The sequence below is a fragment of the Poecile atricapillus genome, chromosome 2, assembly GCF_030490865.1.
Source record: "Poecile atricapillus isolate bPoeAtr1 chromosome 2, bPoeAtr1.hap1, whole genome shotgun sequence".
NCBI classification, from domain to species: domain Eukaryota; kingdom Metazoa; phylum Chordata; class Aves; order Passeriformes; family Paridae; genus Poecile; species Poecile atricapillus.
In genome coordinates, this window is record NC_081250.1 from 88,177,927 (window position 1) to 88,190,164 (window position 12,238).

The 12,238-nt window shown below is 42.0% G+C and overlaps 1 protein-coding gene across 1 annotated transcript; it reads right to left on the reverse strand.

Moving 5' to 3' along the window:
• Positions 1–376: 376 nt before the first annotated feature.
• Positions 377–7,436, reverse strand: FRRS1L (ferric chelate reductase 1 like). The gene is made up of 5 exons (XM_058831118.1): positions 7,229–7,436; positions 5,449–5,533; positions 4,839–4,977; positions 1,475–1,721; positions 377–992 (listed from the first exon to the last, which is right to left on the reverse strand). Exons 1-5 carry the CDS (start codon positions 7,434–7,436, stop codon positions 820–822), a joined length of 852 nt encoding a protein of 283 aa, XP_058687101.1. The 3' UTR covers positions 377–819.
• Between the last annotated feature and the right edge of the window lie 4,802 nt (positions 7,437–12,238).

The following is a 12,238-nucleotide window of genomic DNA, read 5'->3' on the forward strand; positions in this document are numbered from 1 at the left end:
AGGACATCCTATGGCTTGTTGGAAACTTTTATATTCTGCGTGTTTTACACCTGGTTTTCCTATGTATGGAGAATTTATATTGCTGTATTCTCCCTTGCCCTGGTTTAAATCACTTTATATCTCACTCTTAAAAGAAGTAGCCATTTCTTTTAAAAAGGCTATTGAAACACAATACAGACATTCATCACCTCTTTCTGTTGAAAGAAAAAAATCATAATGCTTGAGTATGCAAGTTTGGTTTTGGAAAGTACCACAGCAAGTACACCGTGATAAATATAAAGAAAAAAAAAATAAAAATTGGGAGAATTGTCCACTACTGAAGAGCAGTTTTTATCCTGCTGTGTTGGTTTCCAGATCTTAAGATCAGAAACTGCATTTCGAGTTGTGCTGTCTTCTGTAGAAGTACCAAGCAGCATTGCAGTGTTTTCGCAAATTTGCTTTTTTGTAGCAATTTGGAAGGCAATTTTGTTATTTGATAAGATGTCCATCACTAAATTCACCTAAACACACATACAGACACCCCTCCCAAACACACACACACACATTGATTTTACAAAAATCTCATGTTCCTCAAGCAAGTAATCACAACACTGAAAATATTCTCCTATGTGTTCACTGATTATTCTTAAATGATTTGTCACCACTCTGCCACTCAAGGGAGATGATTATTTCACTCTTCTGAGAAGCTAACTATGTTCAAAAGCAGCTAGATGAGGATGGTGATGTGATATAAATTCCAATAGAAAAATCCATTGTCCATCCATATAGCCGTCCATCCTGAGAAACTTCCACTGACAAATTCTTGCTGTTTTCCATTGGTCATGGGGTTCCCATCAATAAATAGAAGGTCAGTGCAACAATGAGGAGCAAGCAGAATGGAGAAGAGAAGGTCTGATAGGCAGCTGAAGGCATGAAAATATCTTCATACTTGTAAATACTGACAACACGCTCTGACACAGGTGGAGAGTCTATATCATGACGAGTTATAGAACCTTTAGCAGGTAAGGACAGAAAGAAATAACGTCAGATGAAATTTTTCTATAACTCTACTGAAGAAACAGGTAGGCAGACAGGTAATTTTCAAACCTATGGAAGCATGCAATATTACACTGTCAGGGAGTAGGCTCATTTCTTTGCTTTCTGAAATTAAAGTTCTGAATAAAAGAAATTAAATTCAAGTAAACAACAAGCATGTTTCAAAGAAATTAAGAACTTCAGGTTATGAAGTTCTTCTAAACTCAGCTTTGGGAAATGGGGATAGTAGATGTATAGCCAAGAAAACAAGACATGTTGGACTTTTTTCTTTCCATCTTTTATCCATTTTTAAGCCTCATGCTGCCAGAATTTTAGTTCATTAAAAAAAAAAAAAAAAAAAAAGAGGGGGAGAGGGCATGTCTAAAAAGCATCATGTAATTGAAGGACATTTATTAATTTTGGCACAATAATTTAATTGGTAACACAGAGATCAACTTACCCTGGATTGCTGGACCCCAAGCAAACAGGTAGTACCAACTCAAGTGCAAATCTACGATAGTTTCTTCTCGGGGAACATACACAGGACGCTTGAATCGACATGTTACACGATTGTTTTCAAAAACCCCTTCCTCATCTCTAGCGGGGTTTCTCTGGATTTCCTTAGCCCACTGACCAACATTATAGAAGTGCTGTATTCGGACTCTTCCGTTGTCATCATGAACACAAGCCATGACGTCATCTCCTCCCTACAAGGTTAAAAAATTTGGAAGATGGGAAACAAAATGGTCATAAAACACTTGCTGATTTATGTATGTAATTTTAATTATTCAAAACTAATCAAGACCTGGGATGCTCTTTCCTTCTTTCTAAGTTATATATATGCAAATATTTGTTCCCCTAACCAAGTGTCTTCAGTAAGATTGTAAAGCACATTAAGTGGGTAGCAATAGTTACACATTGTTACTATCTCTGAATTCTCTTTTGGATCTTTCTAAGAGTTATTTTACTTAACATATATTTGTAGGATATGATATCACTCTGACATTGTATAATTAATTGATCTGTGGAAGGCTGTTTTCTTTTGTTATTTGTGAAGTTCTGGCATACTGCTTCATAAAATGTGGCAGTCTTGAATCCCTGATGTGTACAAAGTCCACAGCATCAAATCACAGACAGAAAACCAATATACTTTAGTGAGACAGAGGAAATAAACCTACTACATATGAGAAAATAATAGCATCAATTACAGTAAGTCTTTTCTATATCCCTTCTCATGTTCACTTAAGGGAACATCATTACTCGTATCTCTTATTTCTTGTAAGAAATGTTCAGCATGTAATAATAGAATACAGTATACCCCAAGATAAAAAGAGAAAAGGTAATCAATATGTGCTTCTTCACTTAGCATAAACAGCCACCCAAGAACGAACAGACAGAAGGAAGAAGGAGACACTTATTTGTAGAGGTCATTCATCGAAATACAAAAGCAGTTGCTGGAAGAGTTACTCAAGGTGACTGACAGAGTGGTAGAGCACAGGGATGAGCATTAACTTCAGGAGTGCTATCTCATAGAAGCCCCAGCAGCAAGAGCCATTAGAACACTATTCAAGCTGGATGAGTGCCACAGCTATCAGTGTTGTATTAAGCACAGGCCCTACTCCTCCCATACTCGTCTTTCTGATATGTCATACTGATGAAAGACATGATGCTTGCTAGTGTGATCATTCCTCAGTTCTTTATTACAGGGAAAAGAGACAAAAAGGATGTATTTCAGCACTATGGGAATATTGCAATGTGCATTTGTAAAAGATGTGCCAGAAGTGAGGGGAAAGAGGGGACACATGCCTGAAGAGCTTCTGCACCTTGATGCTGCTGCAGACAACCTTTCCACCCTCTATCTTGAGACTATCACTGCTCTCCATAACTTATTTCCCAAGTTTAACTTCTATAAAACTAAGCACAAATCCCTCATTCTTAAGTACAAAGAGGCAAAAATAAAGGTGCTTTTGCACTGAAGGAAAATTATTAAAAAGGAAAGAAAAAAGCATTTTGAATCTCAGTTAACAGAATGATATTTCAAAATACGGCCAAGGCAAAAAAGCCTTAAAGTGGAAAAGCATAATGTTGAGACAAAGAAATAGGTCATAGGACTTTAAAAAAAATCTATTGAGGACACAAAGTAGTTTTTTTTCCTCAATTTCTGAAGCTATCCAGGCCACACCATTTTGATTAGGGCCTCTAAAGCACAGCCCATTTCTCACAGATAAGCTGTTCCGACCCAGAGCCATCTTATCATCAAAGCCTGTGCATCCCAGGACACCAAAACATCCTGGAAGTTATGAAAAAGATGAAGTCAGCAGGGGAGCCAGAGAGGAACTGAGAGATGCTAGCTGGCTTAGCCCAGCTGACTTATGGGCATTACATGATATGCGGAGCAAATTTGGAAGCAAAACCTTTTACTTTACACTTTGTTTATTCTTTTTACCAAAAACTTAGCCTTAACCTGCTGCTTGCTGTGTTTGCATTCCAAGTGGCTGATGAGAAGAAGGCAGGGGACCCTGGGGTCCACCACAGGTACCTCGCAGTCACAAAACTGGTAACACAATCTGATAGCTTGGGGACAAATACTTAAAGGCACTGAGCTGCTTTAAAAACCCTGTTGAGTACCTGCATTGGCAAGATTCTAAACTCTTCCCAAAATCTGGCTGCAAAGATGCTCTTTACATCAAAACCACAAACTGTTTCTTGTGACATGAACTGTTCTTTATGATACAAAAACCTTCTACTGTCATTGTGTTTATTTACAGTGTCATATTAAAACACATGTAGTAACAACTGAGAAGCACTTATCCTCACATTTTCTTTCTATTTCTCATTTTGGGTCTAGTAAAACTCTGTTAAGTCAGTGAAAGTCTTCCAGTTCATTTTTTGTGGATCCTAGCCCAGGACATCTAATTCCTGTATTTTTTCAGACTTCCAACACTGCAAGAAACTGTCCTTTCTTTGACTTGTGACTTACAACATAGGTGCAGTATTGTTCTATATACTCAGGAGAGTTTCTGTACATGAGCACCTATATTAGAAACTTCATTTTAATCCTAAACATTTTACCAAGGATCACACACAAAACATCTTTGCATGAGTCACCTATTGCCCAGGCTTTTTAAGTCCACATATTACATGCTTCTGTTTTGCTCACTGGAACTCAACGAAAAGTGGAGCTTTTGAATAAAAAAGTACAGGAATAAGCATAAAACAGAACCCAATAAAAATCCAGAAGAGAGAGAAGAAATTTTAACAAGACTGCCTTCTTCAGCATAAATGTTTAAATTAGCAGGAGTCATTTTGTCACACACTTATGGCTTCCCTGGCACAACAAATATGTATGAAAGAAACACAAAAATTTCCCAAGTTAAATAGTGAAATAAAATTTTATACTGTTGAAAGTCAGCTGATTTTCTGAAGAATAAAATTATTTGCTATTCAGTTTATGATGTGTCTTTTGCCCAAATTACACTGACATAAAGTGCAACAGGAAATTTCCATGTGAATTGGCTTATCCCTGAGGGCTTTTCTAATTAAAAGGCAAAAAGCTAGTGACATTCAAACATTCAGAGCTGAACTGAAATTCTGTTGTAGTTCTCACAGAAGAAGGAATAGGAGATGTTAGGAAGGATGAAGCAGTTTTCTGTGAGGCAGTGCTCCCAGGAGGGCTACTGAATGGTGCTTTGTTTTCAGCAAGTCAGTTTTACCTTATATGCTCTGTTTCTCACTGCTCAAATATATAAATGTATATAAACCATTTGTATCCTAGCACAGGAAAGTGTGTATATTGCACACATAAAAAACTGTACATAGCTTACCATTTTCTTATCTGAGGAAAATCCAACTGCCACCCAGCCATCTGTGTCGGCACTCAACTCAAATTCAACATCAGCTCCTATTCTACGGTAACTTAGAAAGTAGTCACAAGTCTCTGCATTGCATCCAGGTTTACCATACCTAAATGGAATTGGAAATATACAGAACTTTTTCCTTGAAATTTCCTGTTATGTAACTTAATAAAGATTTTACAAGAGAAAGCTAAAATAATGTATTTTGGTATAATGGCAGTAAAGCATATATTCTGCTAGACATAAAGTTGCATTTATTATTTGCAATTATTACTCTTTTAGTGTAAGAATAATAGTATTCAAACAGTACAGCAAACAATAACACAAAATATTACTCTCTTGACCTTCCTTGCTCTGTTTTTTTTAAAGAGCTTCACGAAAATATAAGAAGAACTGTAGGTCCAGAACTATGACATGTATTCTTAAATACTGTCCTCAAATAATGTAGCTTGTACTACAAAGTATGTTCTTAAATAACAAGCATTTATTAAAATGACTATGAAACACTAACCAAAGTCTCCAATATCATCAGCCAGCATCTGTGAATGTAAAGGTATCTGCACTCTTATCTCAGACTGACCTGAAGCATCCCTTGGTTTTCCCACAGTCATCCACTCTGATTTTTGCAAATGGGTCCACAGGAGGAGCAGTGGGGAAAGGGTAACCTGTATAATCAGAATAAACCATTACTAAATAAAATACAAGGACTAAAAATCAATAATACTAAAGAGAAGGTGTTCCAGTAGCATCTACTTTGCTGATAACTGAGCTGTTCAGATGAGTGACTACTTTCTGATGTACACAATCCACTGCTCACATGGTCCTGGATCCAGATACCAATGCAACATGAATAACTGAAAACAAAAAATTTCTAAGGTTTCCTCCTTTCATCAAGGAGGGATAAGAATGCTGGAAGGCAAAAGCTAAACGTAAGGCAGCATGACCATGGACTATTGCAGTCAACTAACAATTAGGGATCTACGCTCAGCTCTCTCTTTGTGCACTCCTAGTCCCCTCAGGAAATCCATAAGGGAACTGACTCCTTAGCCATAAATGACAGCATTAGGTATAAATGCAGAGCTGTAGAAACTGATACGGAAAGGATCTTATAACACATCCTCCTTTATGAAGAATAATAAAACACACATTGCAATAAAAGGTAAGAGAGTATCAGGACAGGGAATTGCCTGCAGTTCTGGCCTGCAATCACTTGTGAAGGCAGACCCAGAAGAGCAGGCAACGAGAGTTATGATTCCAAGCAATCCAGTCTGCTGGACTATAGTACCAAAGAGAAAGTGAGAATGTTTATTAGCAGACCTATCCAGTCTTGGCTTGTGGGAGCTGGAGTCTGTTGCATAAGCACAGATATTTTAACAGGATGTTCTTTTACTTAGACAGATGAAAACCAAAATGCTAGCTGTAGAACTAGAAAGTCCTCTGAAAATGCTTCATTGAGTAGGAAGAGTGCTTCACTGCATAGGAAATTAACACTGCAGTGAGTTACAGCATCAGCGCGCAAACTTTTGACCTACACAATTTTGGGCATTCAGGAGCCCTGATTCACTTCCCTAGATTTCTGACAATGGCAATGGAGAAAGCATGCTGTAAGCTGCAAATCACAGTTCCACTAACTCTATCGAGGGCCGGGTCAATTACCCTGCATAAATAAGTTTGCAGAATTTCACAGCTGTGTGTATCAATGCATTACTGAAACACAGGTCACAGGACATGCAATTTTCTTACTCCTTACTTCTTTTCAAATCCACTGAACAAATGGTTTTCAATGCAGCCTTGCCGCAAAAGTGGAGTTTTAACATTCCGCCATCGTAAATTAAAAAAAAAAAACAAACCAACACACCAAAACCCACGACCACGTTGCTCCTTGACACTTTACGGCATCACATGTCCTTTCGAAGCCCACACAACCGAGGGCTCGTTTTTACGCTACCAGCCCGGAAAGCTTTGCAAGAGGGGAAGGCGAGGCGCCGCCGGCCGGCCCCGCTCTGCAGGAAGGCGACAGCCCCCAGCCCGAGCTCCCGCCCGGGGGTTGCCCGTGTCCGGGGATATGCCCGTGTCCGGGGATATGCCCGTGGAGAGAGGAGGCGGCTCTGCGCAGAGCGGGGCAGGACAGCTGCCCCCGCTGCGGTCCCGTTGCCGAGCGGCAGCGCAGGCTGAGGCCGCCCGGCCGGCGGAAGATGGCGGCGGGCGCTGGCCTTCGTGCTGAACGACGCTGCCACAGCCTCCCGCCCGCCGTCCCCGCGCCCGCCCGGCCCGGCGCTCCCTCCCGGCCCCGGCCGGGCCGGGCCCCTCGCCCGCTGCGCCCCGCCCGGCCCCGACGCCCGCCCCGGCCGCCGCCGCACCCTCCTCGGAGAGGTAGCGCAGGTCGTAGAACTCGCTGGCGAAGGTGCCGTACGAGGAGTCGTGGTGCCGTGCCGCCTCCTCGCCGTGCTCCCCGCCGCCCGCCTCCCGCCGCCCGCCGCCCTCCTCCGCCGGGCTGGCGGCGGAGCCGGCCAGGAGCAGCAGCAGCAGCAGCAGCCGCCGCCGAGCGCCGCGGCTCCGCTCCGCCATGGCGGCGGCGGCGGGGCGGGGAGGCGGCGGCGCCCGAGCGCGGCTCCGCGGGGGAGCGGGGGCGGCCGCCGGGGGCATCCAGCCCCGGGGACGGGCCGTGCCGGAGGGACCGCGGCGGTGGTGGGCGAAGGGACGGCGTGGGAGGGTGTTGGGGGAAAAGGTGTCGGGGCGGCGGGGATGCGCGGGGGAGCGAGATGAGCCGGGAGAGGGATGCGCGGGCGGTCAGAGGCACAGCCCCGGCAGCACCGAGCCCTCCCGCAGGGACCGCCGCCCAGGGGTTGCGCGGTGGCCTTCCCTGGACCGCTGATTTCCCGCATCCCGCAGCGCGCCCCACCCCGCAGAAAGCCCGCCGCGGGGACGTCTCCAGCCGCCCGGGCACAGCTGTCGAGGGGCAGTACCCAGCCTCTCCTGGCTGCCCCCGTGGCCTCGATTCACTAAAGCCTCTTGCCATGTGCTTCAAGAGGACGTGATAAATCCTGCTCGGCAGTTGCCGGACAAACTTAGCTGTTTTCCTATATTTTAAAATTTATTTTATTATTATTACTATAATTTTAATGACTTCTGGGATGGGACTGGAGATGCAGCGCGACTTAACATTCTTTTCAGGTAAAACCCCATGGCAGTGAGCTTTTGTTATCTGATTGCATGTTCTTGCTTTCTATTTTATACAACGTAACTGCAGAGATACCAATATACTCCAAACCGGGCAGGACTGAAGGAAATCCCAGGTTGCCCCCGAAGTTGTCTTGGGCTCTGGTATTTGAAGCTGGACTTGCAACTAGGCATTAAGCATGCAGCTGCATTCTTGCTGCGCTCTGGTATCCACGAGTTGATGGAGGAACCATGCCCTTTCATCCACTGCATTTGTAAAAGTGGCTTTTTTTTCTTGGGTTTGGGTTCCTGTCCTTTATATTTTTATATAACAACATTTTCATTTTTATATTATTATGCATGGCCACACTTCCTCCTCTGAGAGTCTGGAATAAAATTCAGCAAAACATCAGGGGGGAGGAGGGAGAAAGAAGAAGACACAGTGGTCAGTAATATTCTAGAAATTAAAAAAACCCTCAATTTGAATGTTTTCTTTTTTTAGTATCAATGACTAAGTTACCGACTGAGTTACTATCAATGTCTGAGTTACTTTTTGGTGGGGCACGGAGACTGCCCAAGACCTAGGCTGCATTAGGGATAAGTTCACTCCCTTGGGCTGAGCAGTTGCTTGTCATACCCGGAGTGTGCTCAGCTGCATCACAGGGAGGATGTTAATTCACATCTCCATGGTTTAGTCTGGTGGAGTAGCATGATATTTCTCACTGAAGGTAGAGGAATAGCCTCACAGAGGGAAAAAATAACTTGCGAAAATAATACCAGTTGCATGCAAATTCAACATGTTCCCAGTAGCATATGGAAAATGCTATAGGAAAGCAACAGCAAGTTCAACAGCAAAATGTCAAGCCCCTTCTTCCTACCACACTGAGCTTGGCAAACTTTAGCAGGCTAGTGGAAAACAAGCAAACAAATGGCAATAGAAAAGCCCGTATAAATCAGGCTAACAGGAAAGTAAGGCTACAGCTTTCTGGCAATAATTAACTCTGATGAAGGCCCCCATCTCTCTTTTTGAAATAGCTAGCTGAGGGTTGTGGTGCCTGTGAAAAAGCATTTGCTCAGTGAGAGAGCAGCTGTCAGCTGCTTGCTGGTTTTTCCTCCCTGGGAACAAGCTTTAGCACACTGAGATATGGGCAATGCTTCACAGTTACCATAAACACTAAGGATATTTGTCATGTATTGTTTGTGCCTACATGACACCTATCATTTTAAATCTGGCAGCTGAAATAACTAACTGTGATTACAGTGGAGCTGCACTGATTTTCTAAAGTGAAGCTATGGCTAAGAGACTGACCTTCCTCCGAGTAAATCCTTAAAAGTTAAAACTAAAATACTCCTGAAATTTTTGTTGCTTAGTGGAGCCTCTTGTGCTTGTCTGAAGGTTGTCCCTATCTCAAAAATGGGTTGCTCATGGGAAGCAACATCACATTGAGACATGTGGAGCTCTAATGAATACCTTCAGTTTTCAGCAGGCAGAAAGGTCTACCCTGCAACTAACAGCACTGCCAGCAGCACTGCAAGAAAGATCTTTATCTGATTAAGTAATTGAGGTTGTCATAAAAAAAAACAGTAGTAGAAAGAGCCCAAACTGTAATTGCATGAGCAGCCTTAACCCTCAAATGCCTGAACTCTCTGAATGCCATATTTCTCAGCTTGCAACACCTTTCTTAGAGGAGACACAGACAAGCAGTGTGAGAACCTCAGGCTGGAAGGCATTGCCATCCTCTGGCAGCAGGAGTCCTCTTGCTTTTGCTGAATTAGAGGTGTGAGCATTTCCACCACTTCTTGCACCATCGCCTGCTGCCTTAGGGGGATCTAGCAGTCAAATTATTTGAGTGATTAATTGCTCTAGTTTGGGGAATTCTGTGGTGCTAGCACTCAGTCTGTGGGTGTCTTTCCAGGACTGGAGACCAGATTTATCCCCAGCCTATCCTTGAGGCCCACCATGCCTTCTTTCTTGGCTGTTTTTGTCATTCAAAGTATACCTTTCCCCTGGAGGCTCATGCTTTTTGGGACCTTTGGACTAGAAATTAAAGTTTCAGGGATAAGCCATACTTCATATAACAGACATTCAGAAAAAAAAATCTTGTTTAGTTCTCCTGGTCATTTCCACCCAATCAGCATGTACTGAAAAATTAGTATGTATACATCAGTGCTGACTGAAAAAACAGCTCCTGAGACAGCAGTTTTCTTACAGTAAATCTGTAGTAACCTGAACCTGAGTTTGTAATTCCTGTGCAGTTTTCTCAAACCCTTACAATGCTCTTGTTCAATGTGGGGAATGTATCTACTCTACAAGTGATTTATCTTGGGCTTTCCTTTATTAAACAACAATAAATTGAGAAATTTGACTCATAAGTTTTCATTAGCAGTCATTTATCCCATGCTCTAATTAACCACCTGGGGCTCTACAGAAGCATGCTTGTGGTGTTCATTACTCAGACTAAAATGTGGGAGAAAAAATGGTAGGAATTTCTTGAAAGCAGAGCTTTTTCACAGCCCACAAAACAGAATGATGATGGAAAATATGTCAAATGCCAATAGATGAAGTATATCTCCTATGAGAAAAGTGAAAACGAAGTATCTGCCTTAGAGAAACCAAAACATTACAAGGGAAAAAGATGTGTGCTATTTCTGAAAGCTGCTCACAAAAGAGATGAGTGAGCTTTTTGGAGGCATGGTATTGCTTCAGATCTTCTGGAGAAAGGCAAGAAAATATAAACTCTTGATATGCTATCATCCAAATAAAAACTGTGTTATATCCTTAGATCATATTTTGCTCAGCACTGTTGAATTTTTCATTTTCTGCTGTCGCTTAGTTATGTATCTGGTCTTGCTTCAATAGTAATCATGCCATTGCAGCCACTACTGCTCACAATAGCACTCTTTCTGTAAAATTAAACTAATGTAGGAAAAAACAATGTCTCCAGGCTCTTTTCCATGAGCATAACGTACACCAATCTAAAGACTAAGCCCAGAACTAAATCAGCATGGGTTTTGCTTCAGTAAGCAATATGTACCCTTCCCAAGGTATATTAAAACTGCAGCTTTTTTTGTTTGTTAGTTTGTTTGGGTGTTTATGTGTGTGTTGGTTTACATCAGGTAGTTTCTAAGTCTTCTCCCAAGACTGCATTCTTTTACCTTCTGGAACTCTTTACTACCCCAGCTGGGATGCAGTTCTGGGAGGTATATCTACCCTGAAAGCCAGATCTACCAGATGGTGGCACAATCTGCACCAGGAGATTCTGGAGCAAAATGTTTCACTTTTTTTTAAAAAAAGTCCTCATTACAAAGAAGTTATTTTTAGTATTATTCTAATTAGGATCCAAAACAGAGCAGCCTTTTATTAGAATTGGTAATAAAGAGCATTACACTGGGGCCTCCCTGTGCATAAATACCCCTTCCTTACTATGCAATAATTGGCCTGGAGAGCAGAAAAATTCAGCTTGTATTAGCAAAGAGTTCATTTAGGTAGGAATGTTTTAAAGAGTTTAAGCAGCATTAATTCAATTAATTCCACATGTGACAATGTCATTTTATCCTAATTATTTAAGAATTCAGAAATGGGGGGGGAAAGAAAAAGAGAAACTCTGTTCCCTCATGAGACTTCATCTGAAGAGTTACAGTAAAATCCCTGTAAGTTTGCCTGGATAAAAATAACCACTTAAAACAGCCTTTCCCCAATCCCAATACAGCTATCCCTGAGTCAAAATAATAATAATAATAATAATAATAATAATAATAATAATAATAATAATAATAATAATAATAATAATAATAATAATAATAATAATAATAATAATAATAATAATAATAATATTGCCCTTATCTTCTAGGTGATTTCAAGTGGGTGAGAGAAGGCAGCAGAGGAGCTGCTTTTGGCTCACTCCTCTGCAGTAAAGGTGCTTTTTGTATGTCCTGACCGAGGCATCTTCAGCCAGGGGATCTGAGGGACATAGGCCTTTGCTCCTCCTGAGTACAGGCTACTGGAGAGTATGTTTTGTTTCAAACAACCCATGGATAAACTCCGGCATTAGGGCAGTTTTTTGTTTCTCTTGGAGTCTTTAGCGTGCAGGTGAAGAGCAGCCCCCAGGCTCCAAGAACATGCTCCAAGTCTGGTTCATGGAAAAAGCATCCCGGTCATTCCATGCGGCTTCATTTGCTGGCCCCTGCCCAAATACACCCAGCGCTCTCTA